The sequence below is a fragment of the Carettochelys insculpta genome, chromosome 5 (assembly GCF_033958435.1).
Source record: "Carettochelys insculpta isolate YL-2023 chromosome 5, ASM3395843v1, whole genome shotgun sequence".
Taxonomy (NCBI): Eukaryota; Metazoa; Chordata; order Testudines; family Carettochelyidae; genus Carettochelys; species Carettochelys insculpta.
Genome location: NC_134141.1, coordinates 114380932 through 114402123, shown reverse-complemented (window position 1 = coordinate 114402123; position 21192 = coordinate 114380932). Strand labels below are relative to the sequence as shown.

Below are 21192 nucleotides of genomic sequence, written 5' to 3'. Positions count from 1 at the left end.
CCTTTCACTGCCCGGCTGTCTGTTGCTTAGCGTGGCAGTCTGTACCAGAGCCCTGGGAACTGGGTGGGAGCATGCCCTGCCGCCTGCAGCAGAGTGCATCAACCAGCCAGCTCCGTGACAGAGCTGCACAGCAACTTACTTTCACCACTGCCTGCAGTGGAGCTCCCTTTGGGACACCACTTGAAGAGGTTCTTTGCCTTATATAGTAACAGTGCTCTTTAGGCTGTGTCTGTGGTTGCTGCACAGCCCTCCCTCTTGCCCTCTACTTCGGAGTTCTACCGGTAGACTTGGCAGTAGGGAAGAACCAAGGGAGAAATGGCTGCACATGCTGGCTAGCCTCATGGCAAGTGGGGAGCATGCATGTGCAGGCAGGATGGACTGCTACTGAAATTCTTCCATGAGTAGTGCAGCCCCCCCGCCCCCCAAACACAGCTAGATATGAAAGAATCCTCCTGCACAAGGTAAGTAACTTCTTTCTTCTTAATTATACTGTTAGACTTTCCCTCACACCTGTGCTATCTCATTAGACCTACCACTTCAAAGGATAGAAATGACCGAGTTTACGAACGGCTCAGGTTACCTTTCCAGACACATTTCTGGTAGGAACAATGTTCTGAAAAGAAAAGTTGAGTTTTGTGGTTAGAAGTATAGGACTGAGCAGCATGAGCCTGGATTCCCACACGCGCATGAGTGTCCTGAGGAAGTCAGTCTGTCTGTCTGCTTCATTTTCTCCCTCTGTTCAAGATCATATTTACCTTAAAGGGAATAACTGAGGCTGGGTTCTCTAGTCGTGTACAGTGCTCACATCCTTTGAAGTCACTTCCATTAATTTGATTGGGTTTTGGATCAGAACTGTAGATGCCAATAATCATAAGTAAAAGCTTTCAGAGTGATCATTTTAATGTTTGTAAAGTGCTGTGAGATAAAGAAGGAAGGTATAGTTGAAATGCAAAGTACTGTAATAATACATTATTTTGTCCAAAAACTCACAATTTAATTTATTCAAAAGTATTTATTTCACAAATTTTTATCCACAGCTGAATAGTACAGTAACTGTTACAAGCATTTTGCTATAAACTAAAGGTGTAGTTTACAGATTTGTTCAAAATGGAAAAATATTTTATCAGCAGTAATATTTCATCTACTGTTAAGGTTTACCCCCTGAATATGATTCAGATGCCTTCATAACAGTTGCACCTTCTGCCTGTTAAGGTAATGAGACTTCATGCAAAAATAGGAATTGGGCTGTTACTGTAGCACACTTTTGGATAGAGTTTTATTGTTTAATTTGAAGGTATATTTTCTGACATTGGCATTTTTTAAAAAATAAATTCTATACTATAGAATGAAAAAAATATTTTCCAAATTGTTTTGTTTTACTATAATTTCAGAAAGAAAAAGAATTTTCAGTTATGGTTGTACTGTATGTAATTCAATAAGGTTGGAAGAAAAGGTTTATGATGATTCATGCAATGTACTTTAATAATGTGGGCACATTTAAGTGCAGTTTCTGTGACACTGTCCATGACAATATTATTTTAAACAAGAATAATGTTTACATAGGCTGAGTGGCAAAGAAAATATGGCTTAGTATTAAGTGTTTTATTGTTGATGTCACTTAAACCTTTTGCAGTTCAAACTTGGGCTGTACAAATTGAGGGGGAAATCTTGTGAACACTTTTAGATGGGAGTAATTCTACTCATGTGACCAGTCAGATTGGGTTTGATTCTCCACTATTATTATAATTATTGGTTATTTATGTGCATGTTTGCAGGATCTGGGTATACACTCTTGCTATCCTTACCCATGGGTAATTTTCACTTGTGATTTGTTCCAATGGATTCAGTGGAGTAATTGAGTGAGGATTTCTTTTGCATAGGCAAGGATTGCACAATTCAGTGTAAAACTTTGCTTGCTGACATTCCTTTCCCCAAATGCCTTGTGTAAATTTACAGTGGCTGTGAAAGCTCAGCAGAAGCAGCTACAAAAATGACATTGAAGCTAGGTTTAAAAGAAAATAAAGGTTTTTTGGAAGTTATGTCCTGACTGTCACAGAAGTATCTCAAACATGTATTGCACAGCACAGAATGCATGCATGAAGTCAAGTGTATGGTTATAGTCAGTGGTGATTAATTTTTATATTACATATAGTATAAATTACTTTCAATCAGACCCTTGCACAGAATGCAAGATTAGGGGCCTACTCTCAATCAGACTCAATGCACAAAAAAAAATGCAATGAGGCTAAAAACATTTTTTCAGTCCTTCTCAGTGCAACGTGTAATGCTTTACAGATGACCTCCTACATCTACAGACTTTTTTGGGATGTGACATTAAAATTTTCCCACAGTTTAACATTTTCTCAGAGAAACATTGAGAAGTCACAGTTACCTTAGTGACATCTAAAGGCACACAGTGGGAAAGTGCTCAACTTAGTCATCAATATTAAAAACCAATCTGAAAAGCAGTTTTCCAAAAATTATGCTTTTAACATGGAACTTTTATTTTTTAAATGCAAAGACGTTGGGGATTTTTGAGGAAAAAGGCCTATTTGAACATGGTAATACAACAGCATTAAATAAGCAATTTTAAAAAGTACTAACAGAAAAGAATGTATATTAAAGACTTTAACTACAGAATCCTTTTCCAAATGCAGCTTAGTGGATAAGTTAAATTATTACACATCAAAACATTAACTACCAGTTCCTATCTATTTCAATACTAATGGTTTATAAGAGGTTTTTTATAATACATATAAATTAAGTTTCTTGCTGCTTCCAGTGAAATACCATTTATCCCTTTGAAGAACATTAAGAACACTTTACACCTATGGTTAGTAATAAGATCACTGTGGAAGAGGATTCTGCAGCTCCCTTTTATTTACTCTCATGGATAAGCATTAAGTGTGGTGAATCCGGTGGGAGTCATACAATGAATAATTCACAACACTAGAGAGAGGTAGAGATCTGAAGAGCCTGAGAGGAAACTGCTGGCACAAGGTCAGTTGTGAGGATAGCATCTCTGTAACTGTCTCACCAAGACTTAAGTTTTGCTTTTCATTATTTTTGTTTAGGGTGAAGATGGGATCACTCCAGGACAGAAACAGCATTTAATGGCAAAATAAGATGCAGTGAAAACTTTAATAAATGTTTTGAAGAAGCAGTGTAGTGGAAGAGGTAGATATAATAAAAACTACTACGGCATTAGACACTGAAGAGCAAGAAAGGTGATTTTCTGAGGTGCAGCGGGCAACATGGTAGTATGATTCCTACTGTAAATGGGAGGAAAATGAAGGCACTACTGAATACAAACAGTAGATACAGATGATCCAGGAGTGTAGTTTGGAGGTAGTGTTGGTACTGTACAGACAATAAATGTTCTGTTACTCTGTCGTAGGAAAAGTTTCTTCCTTCACTGTGAATTGGCTTAATTATATGCTTCCTGGTAAAAGAGATGCTAAACCATTTTTTTGAGCCTGTGTACTTTTACTGTAGACATAATCTAATATAACTCTTAATAGCATTAATTTATTCAAAATTTTCTTTTTATAGCAATATACATGTACAGGACTATCATAGTGTGTGTATATACATTATATACATAATGTCTAAATTAAGACACACTCCTTGTCTAAAAGGTGACCAACATATGCTGTTTTTGAAGTGTTATCAATGTCTACGATTCTCATGTTCTGGGATAACTGGACACCTAATCAGTTTGCTATTTGGAGATGATTTACAGCAACTAAAAATAATCTGAAAAATGCAGATAAGTTTTCCTAAAAAAGCACCTCATCATGGGACTGCTGAGACAATTCAAGACCAACAGCAGTGAATGCAAAGAAAATGAGATTTTCTTAGGCAGGACCATTATGAAGGTGCATAGGCTTAGTTGTTGAGGATTCTCAAAAGACTGGACTTTTGCAAGTAGTAAAGATATCCCTATGGCATTTTGCAAATTGGAAAGCGAGAACCGCGAAAGTATTGCAACCTTAAAGCTGCAAAGTCATAATTTGCAAACATACCCCATTATAAATTAATACAATCATAGCTGTTATGTGGCATTGTTTTACTTTTAGATGCCATTTTCTTCTATGACTACTGAGAAATTAAATAGATTATGGCAAATGCTGAGCATGATGAATGAATGCTTTGGGAGTAACAGACCCATTTTAATTCCTGAATAGTAAGGAAGAAAGAACTTTTTATTAATATGGATTTCAAGAAATCCTATTGAATTGCAATTCAAATGATTTTATCTGATAATATGACAGTTTTATTCATTATTCTGATAAAAATTTAATATTACTGTTGACTTGTGTGTTCTTTTAATTAGTACTTTGCGTTATCAAAATGCTGGTTGTAGGCTTTGAGGTGGGCCATCTTTACACTTACAAGCTGACAGTGACATGCAGCTGTACTGCTATTAAAGGGCTTGTGTAACTGCATTTTGCCAACAGAAGAGAGCTTTCTGATCTGTCTAATAAAACCAGCTCAACAAGTGGAGGTAGCTATGTCAGCTGGAGACCGTTTCCTGCTGACATAGCACTGTGTACACCACCCTTTATGCTGGCAAAATTTGCTGTTTAGAGATGTGGTTTTTCACATTCCTAAGTAATAAAAGTTTTGCTAAGGTAAGTGCTAGTATAGAGATGGCCTTAGTCATTCAATTTCTTACCCATTCTCTTTGGCTTTAAATACTGGGAACGAACAAATTATTGTTAGTATTCCTCTTGTTACCTTGGGCCCTGAAGTCAATAGAAATATTGCTATTGAATTTAATGGGTAAAATTCTGACCCAGTTTAAGTCAATTTGAGTTCTTTCCACTGATTTAATTAGGGCTGGGCTTTCACCCAGCGTGAGCAGGAACTTCATTTAACTGGATTGGATTTACATGATTTAAGCCACAAAAATTGCCATAACTTTCCAGAACGTTGTAGGTATAGATTTGTTTGCATGGATGCTGCTACTGGCTATGTCAGTCCATGGGATACAGCCACTGTCCTCCATAATTATGTAAAGTATTAAAAACCTGTCAGTCGTCTTTGTCTTTACTGAGCGTGGCAGTATCTCAACTCCTATGAGCATAGAGGAAAATTAGTGGGTTTTAGGAGGAAAGTTTCTGACACAGGGAACAACGGTACAGCCCCTTGCCTTCTGGATTATTGCAACAGATAGATTTGGGGCTATCAACAGAATTTTTGGGTGTGAGAAAGTCCAGATAGGCAGCCCTGACACATCTGTGTAGCATATGCAGAGATAAAAGTGCATTGGATAAAGTTTGGAGAGCAGCAGTTACTTTCAAAAAGTGAGAAGTACTGACACATAAAAATCCCCTTTGTGAAAACAAGCATCAGTCTGTTACCTTAACCTGTGTGATGAACACTTATTTACATTCCTCAACCGACCATGGTGATACAGTGACTAACAGGAAGAATATGAAACTGTGTCTGCATAGGAACACATTAATATGTATCAATGACATCATTTGTCTGAAGATGGTTAATTTGTCTTCAGATAAAAATCAAAGTCAAAACACTCCCACTTTCAAGGGTTTGCTGTTCATGGCTGTTGGCATATTTGCTATGAGGTTTGCACTTATTTCAGTATGAAATTAAGCAGTAAAAAATGTATTTCAAGTATTCTTATCTTGAGCTGCAAGTTACAAAAGAAAAATCACATACAAGATCAATTTCTTATTTTAGTATAAAGTTTAGCACTAACTGATCATTGTGTATTGGTTCCTCCATAATTTAGTTTGGTCCGCTTTGAAAAGACACTTTTCTTTTTTTCTCTTTTGTTTCTTTTTTGCTTGAATTCTCTGATGAAGGGGGATCACTTTGAACATGTTTTCTTCAAACTTCATTGAGAAATTCCAGGTTGAGAGAAGCTGGGATGTGAATGGAGTCCAGGGTTATGGAGGATGGGCTGAATGGAAACAAAACTGGGAACATATATTTGTAGTCTAATAGCAGCTGTGGAGGGTCATTTCGTTCTTGCAGCTGTGCCTGTGAAGTTTGTGTGGAAAAATGAAAGGTTAGTGTGTTTTTTGTATCCGTCATTGCTTTTTTTAATAGCATTTTTACCACTTAATGCAATAAAGAAGATACACAGGATCTAAGGTTACAGGAAAAATGTGCTCTGGTTTCATCCCAAAAGGGAAAACTTATGTCTTGTGTACAGCATAGTGGACAAATATAAGATTGTATAAAAGATGAAGTGGTGCCTGCCCTAATCCCCTTATAGTTGAAACTAGGAATTTCAAATATAAAGTCTCAAAACACATTATTAAAAGTGTCTCTACAAGTTGTGTCAATATTGATGGTGTATAACCAGAGACCAACCAGATGGAACTTCTGAATTATACAGGGTATGCTATTTAGAGAGCTGAATGAAGCCAACTATCACTTTTTATGAGTGGGAACAAAGATACACCAAGCAATTGAAATGTTATGAACGTAATCCTAAATTCTGATAGATGCTAGGCATAGCACTGTGGCCAGTTAAAAGAACATGGGACAGAAATATGTTTTCTGTTCTGGTTTGTCTAGACCCTCCCCAAGTAGAGCATTCCAGAACTGGGAGTTGTGAGAGTATGGGTATGGGTTGGCACTTGGTACATAGAATTTTGTTATCAGAAAAGAAATATTGAATGAATAATTCCTCCAGCTTTCTCCTCCAGTGTGTTTTGCAGTGAAATTTTAACAATGAGCAGATCTTCCCTTGGAGCTGCATGTATGATGCTGCATAAATAGCCACGAATTTTGCACCTGAGCAGAGCAACACAAGTGATAGAAAATGCTACCCATGCAACTCCAGGATTGAGTGTGTGGACATGGCCACTGACTCTTAGCAGCACAAACTAACAGCAATGTGCTTGTCTTTTTATCTCGTACACCAGCAGGACGGAGGAGAATTTTAAATGCTAGCTACTATTTTCCTGCTCTCTCTTTTTTGATATTTATGATGCCAGGTACTCTTCAGAAAAACAGGGAATGCCCTGCATTCCTGAGTCCTGCTAGCTTTACTTGCAGGACTCGTCTCATTAAGCAAATTAACATTTGAATTCTCAGATGTACGTAAAATTGGGCAATTTTTTTGATGAAATGTAAACCAAAATGTTGTAAATTTCAAATGATATTGCTGATTAGGTTTTAGCCAAAATTGTTTTTAGGACTGAGGTGCCATTCTCAAACTGGCTAGAGGATGAGACAGTGGTGGTTCCTGCTTTGTAAATTGTAGTCCAGTGCACTTACTACTGAGATATGGGATAACGGCCCCCTCTAGGTGATCTGGTGATGGGATTTAACTTGGAGCTCCTACGCTGTAGGAAAGCTGCCTTATGCCTGAGGTTACTCAATAGTCTGGAGTGAGTCTCTCTCAGTCTCCCCTATTTAAGTGATTCCACTTGTACAAATGATCAGTCATTGGGATGAAGATAGAGTCAGAATGACTGTAGCCAGGTGATTAGGATGCTCTTCTGCAATGTGGGACATCCAAATTTAAATGCCATCTCTATATCAGGATTAGGAGGGAACTGAATGCATCTTCCCACATCCCAGAGGAGTGCCCAACCATTAGGTCAAGTGTTGGCAGCCAAAGAAGCAAGAGCAGCCATTTTTTTTTAGAATTTGGAAAAAGTCAATTCAAGAACCACAATGCATGTGCATATGAGACAGTGCTCAATAAATAATGTCAAACCATACTGCTTGTAACCCCTTTTTTTAAGAACAGCGCGCACACAATGATTTGGAATGGGATACATGTTTACTGCAGGACATTCGCAAATGTTTTACATATTCTGTCTCCTCACACTTTACATATGAGTGTTTGTACCACTGTCTTTCTGGCTTTCACACCAAAACCCACTTTAATTATGCCAGTTTTACTTCAAGTTTAATTTCAGTTTTCTTTCTTATAATGCATGTTGCCCTTCACAGCAGGAATACCACAAGCTTCCGTTTCCTTTTCAAAATCAAGATATTAGCAGTACAATCAAAACACAGATACAGCACCATATCCCAGAATGCACTGCACATATTAAAGAGGGCATTAGCCAACATTTTGGCTGTGTCTACACTAGCCAAAAACTTCAAAATGGCCATTCAAATGGCCATTTCGAAGTTTACTAATGAAGCGCTGAAATACATATTCAGTGCGTCATTAGCATGTGGGCAGCCGCGGCACTTTGAAATTGATGCGGCTTGTTCAGACAGGGCTCCTTTTCGAAAGGACCCCGCCTACTTCGAAGTCCCCTTATTCCCATCTGCTCATAGGAATAAGGGGGCTTTGAAGTGGATGGGGTCCTTTCGAAAAGGAGCCCCGTCTGGACGAGCTGCGTGGCGGCGAGCCGCGTCAATTTCAAAGTGCCATGGCCGCCCGCATGCTAATGAAGCGCTGAATATGTATTTCAGCGCTTCATTAGTAAACTTCGGAATGGCCATTTTGAAGTTTTTGGCTAGTGTAGACATAGCCTTTGAGACCACATATCATTTGCTATTTAGATAGGAGTTGTTTGTTGTTTGGCTTCTAGTCACTTATCAAAACACTGAAAATCATCAGGAGGTTTGTTGTTGTTGTTGAACTTTGCAATTATATTTTTGGGAGCTACAGAGGAGTCCTTAAAGAGCCACATGTGGGTCTGGGGCTGCAGGTTGCAGACCCCTACATTAGGTTAATGTTTATAAGAAAGGTGGCACTGTCATCCCTACTTCTTCCCTTTGAAGACAAATGGAAACAAAATGTTTCTTCACCCCAAAACAGAATTCTTCAATTTGCCAACATTTTCTAGAGTTTCCAAATTTGAACGGACCCATATTCTTCTTTTGAACAGTCAGTGACCTGATCCATAATTATTCAACCAGCTCTACCGCAAAGGGCCATGTAAGTACCTACATGCAAGTCAACAAAAAGTTCAGGTTCTAACTTATTAATTAATTTGGATCCTTTGTAACATAGGTTTTCTGGCTTTGATGGAGGTTCCTGGTGTCTTTTCAAGATAATAACGTGTAAATTCAAAAGAAGCTGAGAGCATCTTTTATCATACACAGATATAAGCATCATTTCCTTCTGTTCTTTTGCTATTATACCCTGTGAAATACTTGATTTATTAGAACTTAATTATTAGGTAAACTAAACTCAGAATTGGATTATACCATTTTTATAGTATAGCTGAATAGCAAATCGGGAACTTTGTGATTTAAGCATTGCCCTAGTAAATCCACAGTTGTGAATTCAATCTTTGAGGAGTCTAGGGCAAATAGATTGGGTGGGGGGGAGGGGGAAACTGCAAGGGTTGGTGCTTGGTCCTGCCAAGAGGGCAGGGGACTAGACTCGCTGACTTCTCAAAGTCCCTTCCACTTTTATGAGATGGTATGTATATCTCTAAATGGAAATCTTATCAGAGAACACAGCATGAAGTGGCAAGAGCAGCTGTTTTATGTAGATGTGTTATTTTACCCAGAACACAAAGAGGGGAAAAAAGGCCATAACACAGATGTCACTTATAGTTCAATATTTTTCTTGTTTCCTGTTGAGGGCTTCTATAAAATTACCTAATCTTATTTTACAATGAAAGAGTGAGTGATGTGGTAATGTGCTGTGAGTCCTTCTTCAGGAAGAGATGTTCTGTGTAATAGTAAGATAATATTACTATTTAAGGATGTATATGTGAGGGCTTCAGTAGACTGGCAACGTTCCTTTAACAATCAGAGAACCTTTGATTACAAGCAATGAACCTTCAAAATCATTTGTTTAAAGCAGAGAGAAAAGAGAGATGGAAGTTAATGCTTAATCTATACCACTTTCTCTTTGGATTTTCAGGGTTGTTTCTCTCCATTTTACGGCCATTTAACTTACCTGAATGGTTTTTATGAAGGCTACCGTCACACGTTCTTCAAACTCATTAACAGGAGTATAGAGATTTAATATTTTTACAATCTGTTGAAAACAAAACAACAGGGTTTTAGATGGCCAGCAGTCAGTGAACTTCTCTATGGCATGAAACCATTACCTGGTTTCTTGATGTTGTCACTTTTGTAGACTTTTGCATCGGTCTCCATGCAGGAGACAGCTCAGGCATGTAAATTGAGGAACACTGGGGAGCTTCTTCATGTCACTAGAGAAGGCTTTGGACTAACCATGTTAATTTAGTGGAGATACTCTATCTCAAAGAAAGCTGAACAGAATCGAATGAAGAATAATAGAACAACTTGTGCACAGAAAACATGAGATGAATGTAAGATGAACATTATCTGTAACAGGGTCAACCACCATTCTGAGGCAGAGTGCTGAAATTTGACCTTTTGATCTCTGTATGGTCTGAGTCCCAGTGATACTTTTTTAAAGTCACTAATAGTCCTACTTATAACAGCTTCATTAATAAATAAACTATGATGCAGAGCTTTACTGTTTAGGTGTCAGTTGGTAGCATTAGCTGGTGTTTTGTTAATCCACATGCAAGCTCCCAGCTGCATGAGAGAGGAGGGGTGGGGCTGAACTCCCATCTCACATGCTAATGAAAATCAGCTCACCTACCACTCTTGGCACCAGTACCAGGGGTTGCTGACCTTTTTAGGGGAAGAAGCGTTCTTTCAAAGATGGGGTTTACTTTTGAAAGAGCCGTGTCTACACAGCTTTTCTTCTTCTGAAAGAATATGCAAATGAGGTGTCAGATATGTAAATCTGCACCTCATTTGATTTTCAATTTCCCTCATTTGCATGCTTTTTTTGAAAAGAGGAATGCAAGTGTAGATAGCCTTAATGAACCAGCCATTTGCCCGTATCTGCCAAAGTCAAGCTATAAGGCAGCCCCCAGGCAAACAGGAAATCCTATTTCGAAGCATCACCGCTGCAGGTTTGTAAAGTATACTTGTTATTATGTGAGACATCCCCACTTGTCAAACTGGATGGTTCTACAGTTTTATACAATACCTATTGTGTTTCAAAGAATCATTGACTATTCAGCAGAACTGTTGTTACAGGGACTTAACCACAAGTGTTTTGTCCCATTGTAACAGCCTTGGTTGTACACATTCCTCAAGCAGTAGGGATGGTCCTGTCTAAAGCTGGAAGCGGACAAAGTGGCATCACCATTTAGGGAAGTTGCAGCTGGGTACTGTAGCCACTGCTAATGGAGGAAGAGGAATTCAAGGTGGGGGAGCTAAGATGTGTGCATTATCCACAGTGGACTAATCAGATCCTACCCTGCATATGGCAATGGCATCCATACAAACCAAATGTAGAGACTACCTGTCAGAACAGTTAGGCTATGTCTATGCTACAGTGATCTTTCAAAAGAAGTTCTTCCGGAAGATCTCTTCTGAGAAAAATTTATTTCAAAAGAGCGCGTCCACACGCAAAGAACCAGATCGAAAGAGCAATCCGCTCTTTTGACACAGTGTGTCCACACAGCCCACGCTCTTGCAAAAGGCCAGGCCAGAGATCGAAAAATCCAGTGCCATGAGGACTGCTCTTCTGGAAAAAAAAGGGCCCCCGGCGCATCTACACATGCCCCCCGCCCCCAAAAATAAGCTTTCAAAAGAAGGTACTCTTCCCAATCCTGGAGCGGAATAGGGCTTCCGGAAGAAAAGCTGTGTTCTTTTCCATTTCAGATCAAAACAGCACATCTTGTACGTAGACGCTCCATGTGTTCTTTTGAAAAAGGGCTGGATTTTTCCGAACGAATGTGCTGATGTAGACACAGCCTTGGAGAGCTTGGCAGGTAGTTTCTTGGCAGCAATAGCAGTACAGAAGAAAGACGTGACCAGAAAATTATGCAATGTACACATCCCACACAGCAACATATACATCCCTTGAGCCACACCTACTTCAGGAATACCATCCTTATTGCTGTCATGGATAAGAACGAAGTGATGCCTGTTTCATAGCAGAGGTGTCCTCCAGTCTCTTACCTGCTGCGTAGTGAGGGATGTACATAAGGAGCAGATAGCCTCAGCATCTTCTGCAGTTTTCTTTTTCAGCTGCAGCAGTTGTGCTGCCTGGATCAAGGGCTCCATTGTCTTTGCAGCTCCACTCTGTTGCAAATTCTTCCCCCGCAACCACTCCTCCAGCTGACTTATGTTATACCTGGTCCCACACAAGTAAGATGTCAGTTCAAAGTTTCCTTCTTGGGGCTCATTTATTAGTTCAAGATAACCAGCACAAACCCCTGGACTCCACAAACCACAGGAGAAAAATCACAGAATTATGGTCTTGCTTGTATTTAGCTGTATAGACATAGGAGGAGTCATATTTTTCAAAAGTAGTTAAGTGGCAGGTATGATTTTGAAAAGTACCTAAAAACAACCAACTTCCACTGATCTCAGTGAGAGTTGGCTAATTAACCTGTTTAAGTGCTTTTGAAAATCCCATTAGGTGCCTAAATACCTTAGAAATGCTGACCTGAGGCACCTCCCCCTCACTCCTGTGTCCAGGGACAATCTTAGTCTTTCTGATTCAGCAGGTGAGCAAAATTTCACAAGGACTTTGTTTTGAAATCCTCACTAATTTTTATGACAAAAAGGCACTAGTTAGGCTTGTGCCCGGGCAGGTAAATTTTCACTGCTGTTTTGCAAGGTTGCACTAATGTGAGCAGATAAAATACCCATTGAGATCAATACTAGGCACCTAAGCCCTGATTCTGTCAACAGATCCATGTGGACAGACCCTTGTACCTGCATGGAGCCTATCTGAAGTTAGCTGGAGTATAGGGACAGGCTCACAGGTCTGTCTTCACAAATCTCAGGTTTTACTATGGTGGAGACATTGGAAATGTCTGTGATACTGCAGTACAGATAGACACTGCCATGAGAATTGAAATCAAACACAAAGTGAACAATCTGTTATAGTTATTATGCAAGTGAAAATCACTTTAAATTCTCATTCCTTCCTACTTTTGTTCCTCGACTTTTGGGGTTTCTGATGCATTCCTGTTTTATTTCACAGAACTTTGCTGGTCCCATACAGTTCCTCTCTCTTACTTCTCCTTAGTCTATCACCTTCCCCACTGTACAAAATTAACAAGTTGCCTGTATGTAAGCAGGCACCTTCCCATCACTCTCTCAGCCAATGTCGTACCTGAGCTGCATACCAGTGCTCCATGAACAGACATCTTTTCTCAGCAGGAGGTTATTCAGTGTTACTGCATTTATCATGTAAAAGAGCTGCTTGAAGACTTGCTGAATGATCTCTGGGTCCAGACACTGGTCACACATGATGTTGTGGAACGTATTCATTTGGCGAATGACTGCCTCTAAGCTGTAAGAGTTCTCACCATCTCCCATGCTGGATGATCGTTTCCTGTAGCCCATTGACTTCAACCCGGACAGGCCCTGGATGCTTTCATTTTCTAACATTGCAGACACTGGGGGAAAATATTTCAGAAAGGAATGAGGACAAAGCTTACGTTTCCCTATAGATAGATCACCTGGAGCGACTGGTTAGACTACCTGTGATCACTCTATGGTTAATTTTATGTAGGTGCTAATGTGTTGCATTCTACAAAATTCTACGGCATAATGGTACGAGGCAATGACTGGGATCCAGGAACAGTGTTTCTAATTCCAGCTCTGTCACAGATTCCTTCTGTGGCTTGGTGAGAGTCACTAATCTGATATCTGAATATGGGGATAACTGTGCATACCTCTGTGGAGTGTTTTGGTTGAGAAGATTCATTAATTTGATTCAATATTAAAATTAATGAAATTGTTAATAGCTATTAAATACTTTGAAGATGAAGAGTCTTATGTAAAGGGGGACTCTACCAAATTCATGGTCCTGAAAAATTAATCACTGATCATAAAGTCTCTTTTCCCCCTGTGAAATCTGCTGTTTTGTGTGTTTTTCCCTGTACTATACAGATTTCAGGGGGGAGACCAGCCTTTCTCAAAGAGGGGGTCCTGATCCAAAAAGGGAATCAAAATTGTGTAAGGGGGAGGAGGGTTGGGGTACTGCCTCCCTTACTTTGTGCTGAGGTCAGAGCTGGGCATCTGGAGAGCAGTGGCTGGGCACCCAACTGAGAAGGCAATGCAGCTACCAGCAGCAGTGCAGAAAGGTAGCCATACAAATTATACTCTATACAACAATACTCCCTGGTCTGGCATGATTTTAGCTGGCCGGATGTCCATTTCTCATGAGTGTAGCCAAGTTTCTCATGGTCCCATAAAGATTTACAGCCACTAGTCCTGGCTCTTGGTGTTCAGTGCTGCTAGTTAGCAATAATTTACCCCTAAATGTCTTCTAAGAGCCCTGTAAGCAGCGAAAGTGGTGATAATGCTGCTAGATGACATCGACCTTCCACGGTCTGGCAAATTGGTTGGTTTCACACCGGTCAGGTTCCGAGTGTGCCAGACTTAGGTTCTGCATCCCATCTTAAAATAACCTTGTGAACCACCTCCCGCTCCCCAGCTGCTTTATGGGTCAGGACCCCTACAATTATAGCACTGGGAAATGGCAGATTTAAGTATCTGAAATAATGAAATTTACAATTTTTGTGAAAATTGAAAATACCTTTCCATAAAGGTGCTATGAGCAAAGCCCTTGCTAGACACTGTTGTCAGCAAGGAGTAGTTCTGCAAATATCCCCCACTGTCCAGGTAGTCTAAGGTGACCATATTTCCCTAGGATGAATACGGGACACCTGGTAGAATTGCTGAAATTCAAGTGAGTCCAATGACAATGAATCAGAACTATGTGGTACCCTTCCCCAACAGGGCCAGTCACAGGGACCACAGGGCAGAGGGCCATTTGACCTTAACTTCAAGCTCAAAGGGGGCCTCAGATTTAGATGCTTGTTAAGTTTTCTGGCATTTGATAGGCTAGAAAAATATCTGTTAAATTAAAAAAAAAAAGTATTCCCAAGTCTGTCTCACTCTTTTTGGAACCTTATTTTGTTTTTATGATGAGGGACCTCAAAAGCTGGGAGCGGCTCTGCTCCCAACATGCTTCAAAAGCTCCAGGGTGCAGTGAGGGAGGGGGACATGAGGGTCTGGGCTTGGGGTTTCAGGTACAGGTGTAGTAAGACTTCTGTTTTGGGGGAGGGCCCAGCAGGCTCAATCCAGCTTCGCAAAGCAGGACCAGGCAGGCAGTGCCACCACCTCCCAACTCACACCAGCCGCCACCCAGCCTGGCTTGGCTGTGGTATGTGTGTCCGGGGGGCGGCGGGGGGGAGGCTCAGCTCAAAAAGTTTGAAAACAGCTCGGGTGGAAAGAGGAGCCAGAGGCTGTGTGCAGGTAGGAGGTAGCTAGGAGATGTGTGCAGGCAGCTCAGGGTTTAGGGAAGGATAGCTAGGGGCTGTCTGTGTATAATCGGCTAGCTCGGGGTGCAGGCAGGAGACAGCTCAGGGGACAGGCAGAGGGTAGATCAGGGTGCAGGGAGGGGGTAACTAAGGGCTGTGTGGGGGCAGGGGGAAGCTCATGGTAAAGGGAAGGGGTAGTTCAGGATGCAGGGCAAGGGTAGCTACAGGCTGTGTGCAGGCAGGGGATAGCTCTGGGTACTGGCAGGAAGTAGCTAAGTGCTGTATGCAGGCAGGCATAGCTAGAGAGGGTTTGTGGGCATGAGTCAGATAGCTCAGGAGGCAGGTACAGGGTAACTAGGGGCTGTATGCCAGGAAGGCTCCCCTGCAGCCCCTGCTGTCCGAGGGCTCTGCCAGTTATGGAGCTGGATCCCCTGCCCTGCAGCCCTCACTGGCCATGTGAGAAAAGGGGGCTGGGAGCTGGCCAGAGGCAGGGAGAGAGGAGGATGGGTCTGTCCCTGGGACTGCCCTGCACTTTTACTTAAGTGTTGGGGGCACATGGGTCGCCAGGGCTCAGGCATTCAGTCCCGCAGCTCCCAGCTTCATTGGCAAGAGACGGGGGAACAGCAGGGGTCATGGCGTCAGCCTAAGGGGAGGAGCCAGCTAGGGATTGGGGGTCCAGCCGGTGGGGTGGGAAGGAATGGTGTACTGGGGAGGAGATCTTCAGCCTATGGGGATGGGCGCACTGGGGATCGTGGCTTCAGCCCTCAGTTCCTGTTCTCAGCCCTGTGTGGACACCAACTTGGGCATTCAGCCCTGCAGCTCCCAGCTTCAAAGGGGGGCAGAGGGATACCCGGGATCATGGCTTCAGCTTCACAGCCTGAAAGGGCTGGCAGACCTGTCCCTCTCACCCGATTGAGAAATGGTGCTTTAGGGTGCACATGGGGAGGAGTGACATGCCCCACCCCACGCACATGAACCCTCTAACCCAGGCAGTCTCTCCTCCAGCTGGCTTCACGTCTGCCTGTCTCTGAGCCCTGCCTGAGAGTGCTACCTGCTAGCCACAAACAGGAGACTGCTGCAGCTGCACTGACCATGGCTGTCCAGTCGGAGGAGCACTAGAGCTGAAAAATGCATGACAATTTTTTTTTTTTAAAAAGTAAGGACAATTGCCTTAAAAATGGGATAGATGGTCACCCTACTGTAGTCCCAATCTGTAGTCTTAATCAGGTCCACGTTTAAAGCAACTAAGTGGCTTGGGAAGAAAGAGCAAAGACTGAAAGAAGAAGTAAATCTGTGCAAATCAGTTAAGTGATGATTAATGGAGGGACGTGCCAAGTCTTTGTAACTGCCGACAGGTGGAACCAAAACCTGGGACCTCTAGAATTTAGTAAGTGAGCCGCTACAGTTTGAGCTAAATGCCAGCTGGCTCTCAGCTTAGGCTGAAGAGGAGACTCATTCTTTCTCCCCACCACATGGGGCAGTGAACCACAAACACTAAGGGCTCATCTACACCAGACCGGCACATAAACGAGTCCGAGAGGTGAATAGCAATGAGGTGCAGCGCTGCATATGCAGCATCTCATTAGCATAATTCTCACCTCACAAACTTCGAAGTTGCTAACTTGGAAGCACCGGCAAGCCATGTAACCGTGGACACTCTGAAGTACCTGCACAACTTCGAAGTGCCCTTACTCCCAAAACGTTTTGATAGAAATACCCCAAACATACCTATCATGGGTTGCAAGATGCCTTCTGCGATCTTAAAGAGTTGCTGATAGATCTGAATGGAGAGGTCACTTAAAACCTGACGATACTCCGTGAGGTCAAAGTTCTTTAGACAGTGCTCATTCTGTTTATTGGTATTTTGGGTCATAAAACCCTAAAAACAAAATGAAAAAAAAAAGAGTAACCGCCCCCATTATGTTATTCCACCTAATTAACAGTCCAGTGGCAGTACTGCAAAAAAGTCTGTAAAAGAAAATAAAACTGCAATGTTTCTAGTATGTGAACTATGGTAGATTTTGGTCTTTAACAGCTGAAGAAAAAAAAAAAATCACCTACAGTTATATAACAACTTCTTCATAAATTATTAGACTCTCTAAATTCACATATTACATAATCAGTTCCATTTTAATTTAAGCCAGGAAAAAGGAACTCATATTAATTAAAAGATAAAGCATGTTTCCCATTGAATTGAAAGTGATTGTTGCAGTTCCCTCTTGAACACGAGGCTACCCATTTGTTATATCATGTGCTCAAACTCATTCAGAGCCACATCTTTTAATTTCAAGATTAAGACTTCTTTGTAAGAACTGAAAATATTTTCATGAGAATAAAATAGCTTGACCTCTTGTACACTTAAAAAAAATCTGATTTTCTACACAGACCTCCTGAAGTTTTCAGCTCTGCTTTTAATAAGAGCTTGAGAATCCCCCTTACCAGTTACATTCTTTCATAACCACCTAAAGCTCTGATCCTACGAGTGGAGTTTGGAGCACAGAGCTCTGCACTCCTGCAGTATCAGTGGGGCATCTGGCTAGGCCCAGAGGATCACGCTGACAGACAGAATGACACCAGGACCAAAATATACAGTACACTCATCCCTTGCTGTATGAGCACAATTGGTTCCTAACTTTTTGCTCATAGGCGAAAACTTGTAAGAGGGACTCTAAATTCCTACTGAAATACTTGTAAAAGACTCTGATTGGCTCCAAGTGCTCGGAGTGGCTGCAGGTGGTGCTGCTTTTGAAAGGTAAGTGAACATGGGGTTGGGAGGGTTAAAACCAGCAGGTGGCTTAGGCGGCTTGTTCCTCCTGGCTGCAGCAGAGGTACCTGGGGTGGGGTGGGTGTTGGGAGTGGGCTGGGGGGGAGGGGGGTTGCATGGGTAGCTGTGGGCTGGGGGAATGTTGGAACTGAGCAGGCAGGCAGACGACTGGGGAGTTGCCACAGGGGGAGTGTGTTGGGAGTGGGCCCTGCGGGTTTCCCTGCGCCCCGGCCAGGGACTCTGGTTGGAGCTGAGCCAGCCACAGGGCTGTGGGTCTCCCTGCCCCCGGCTAGGGACCCCACAGCTGACTCAACTCCAGCTGTGGGGCTGCGGGTCAGCCCGCGCCCCAGCCGGGGACCCCACGGTGGGCTCAGCTCCAGCCATGGGGCTGCGGGTCTCCCCACGCCCCGGCAAGGGACCCCGCGGCTGGCTTGTATAAGCAGGAAAGTTCACTTGCATAGTGAACAATTGCAAGTATGTGTGTCCCTCATTTTAGCGAGAACTCGTAAGTAGAGTACTCGTTAAACAAGGGATCAGTGTACTCTTGACAAGCTGGCGTTAGAGTTTTAGGAACACAGATTCTTGCTGTATACAGTACTGCCTCAGTGACAGGAGAGGGCATACAGAAGCAAAAGCCAGTTACTGACCAAGTCTTATCCTTTCATACTGTATTAAAAAAATACTGGCTATAAAATGAGGGACGTCCCCCATAGCAGAACCTGCAGAATCTTGACAGATAATTTGATGCCAAAGAATTGTTGGGCCTAAACAAATATTCTTGCCTGTATCCTTTACATCTTGAAATGGCTGGCTGTGTTTAACACAAATCAAGAGCAAATTAGAAGGAAACTACACAACCACTCCCTGTTTCAAATTTTGGTACCATGGTGTATATGCAGTAGTGTCAACATCCCAGTAGACAAATACCCTGTAATGACTTTTATATTACGAGAACTGCAATAAGCTGATTTGCTCACAGATTGATCAATATTAAGCCAAATGAGTACAAAAACTGCAGAACTGTATCAAGAAGACTGGTATAAGAAAGACATTTCCCTTAGAGAGAAATTTCTTTGCATTATGATTAGTAATTTTTCCTCTCAGTCCCCTTAGAAGTTCAGAACTAACTGAGCACAACTTGAGAAAAAGCAGTAACTCAGAAAAAAAATATTTAAAATTCAGGTCAACGAAGGGCCTAATCTTGTAAAATGACTCTACACTGAAATCGAAGGTAGGGTTCTCAGTACTGGACCCAAGCAAAGATGATGTGTGGAATCCTGTTTGTGAGTTTAACCTATGAATACTTCTAGAACTAGAGGGAAAAGTTTTAAACTAAGGGTCTGATATTCCACTGAAACAGGTTTTGCACTAATATTTCGCTTTGAACTTCACAGGAGACACCACTGAGTGACACTGGAGTCAGTGGGTAGAAACTCCAGCCCCTGTTGTAAGAAGCACTCAAAGCTTTTTATCATCTCATTTAACATCATAGCTTGACTCAAACTCTGGGACATGCGGAGATGAGCACTTAAATGAAATGAACAAGAGATCTCAAAACAGAGTGAACATTTTTATGATGATCTGTTCTGTATGTAAATGTCTCACCGTATCCCCACTGTACTGCTTTAGGCAATGTAAGAGGCGACAGGTGTTAGCCAACCAAAATGATGTCATCTGAAAGTCATCGTTGTGTTTCTGCAAAGAGCAAATTAACATGTGAGATTCGTCTCTGGCATATGAAGCTGGTCTATTGGAACAAGGTGGGTTTAAGTTTTCCCCAGAAGCAGAACTGTAACTCTGTGTACACCACATACGATGGCATGCTATTTTCATCTCTGCACAAGATATCTGTTATGTTCTGCTACCATGGATGCTACTAAATACTCTTCTTAATTACAACAGTGGAAATCTGTAGAAATTCCATTTAAGTAACTCTCATGTAACTCTTGATTTGCAACAATGCAGCACAATGTAGAGCCTGGCTCATACAGCTATATTAGTTAATGCTTCAAGTTACAAACAAATTGCTTGCATGGTTTAGAAATGATTCTCCACCAGCATGTACGACACAGTTCATTTGGTTAGATGCATCATGCAGTTTGCTTTGCCATTCTCTGAAACACTAGAGCTGTGGTTCCCAAACTTTTCAGCATCACGGCTCCCTTTTGATTTTCGAGAAACCCTCACTCCCTCCCTACCTCTTCTTTATCATCATCCAGCCCCCATTTTAACCAAAAATTAAATTTGTAATTTAAAATAAGACACAAAAACTTGACATAAAAATGTATTTAAAATTTAATATAAGCACAAATAGTTTCTCTTGGCCTCTTGCAGGTGCCTGGTACAGCCCCAGCTCACCAGCTGCCTGAGCCCTGTGCCAGCCACCAGAGCTGCCCACACCATCCGCCTGAGCCCTGCACTGCTAGAGCCATGTGCCCAAGCCAACTGAGTCCTGCGCTGCTGGGGCCAGCAGCCTTCCAGCTGCTGGGACCAGCCACTTGCCTGCACGCCAGCCACCAGGGCCAGCTACCCGCCCGCCCACCAGCCTCCCAAGCCCCATGGGCCAGACGTCTGAGCCCCACACTGCCGAGGCCAGACATCTAGCCAGCCACCTGAGGCCAATGCTGTTGGGGCCAGCCGCCTTCCTACCAGCCACCTGAGCCCTATGCTGCCAGGGCTAGCCACCCACCTGCCAGCCACCCCAGCCAACTGACGGAGCCACAGGCCAGCCGCCCATCTGAGCCCCACGCTGCCAGGGCCAGCCACCCGCCCACCAGCCCGAGCTGCCCACCTGGGCCGTGTCTACACATGCCCCAAACTTCGAAATGGCCATTTTGGCCATTTCGAAGTTTACTAATGAAGCGCTGAAATGCATATTCAGCGCTTCATTAGCATGCGGGCGGCTGCGGCACTTCGAAATTGACGCTCCTCGCTGCCGCGCGTCTCGTCCCGACGAGGCTCCTTTTCGAAAGGACCCTGCCTACTTCGAAGTCCCCTTATTCCCATGAGCTGATGGGAATAAGGGGACTTCGAAGTAGGTGGGGTCCTTTCGAAAAGGAGCCCCGTCTGGACGAGCCGCGCGGCTGCAATCCGCGTCAATTTTGAAGCGCCGCTGCCGCCTGCATGCTAATGAAGCGCCGAATATGCATTTCAGCGCTTCATTAGTAAACTTCGAAATGGCCATTTGCGTGG

The 21192-nt window shown here is 42.5% G+C and overlaps 1 protein-coding gene across 1 annotated transcript in view; it reads right to left on the bottom strand.

Annotated features, from left to right (window-relative positions):
• Window positions 1-5846: 5846 nt before the first annotated feature.
• MYO5B (myosin VB) overlaps window positions 5847-21192 on the bottom strand; it is a 375576-nt gene continuing 360230 nt past the window's right edge. The window contains exons 35-40 of the mRNA XM_074995787.1: window positions 19606-19695; window positions 16965-17115; window positions 13079-13364; window positions 11914-12088; window positions 9860-9940; window positions 5847-6009 (exon numbers count right to left, since the gene is read on the bottom strand). Coding sequence (XP_074851888.1) covers window positions 5857-6009; window positions 9860-9940; window positions 11914-12088; window positions 13079-13364; window positions 16965-17115; window positions 19606-19695 — 936 coding nt within the window. The 3' untranslated portion in view covers window positions 5847-5856. The remainder of the gene's footprint in view (window positions 6010-9859; window positions 9941-11913; window positions 12089-13078; window positions 13365-16964; window positions 17116-19605; window positions 19696-21192) is intronic.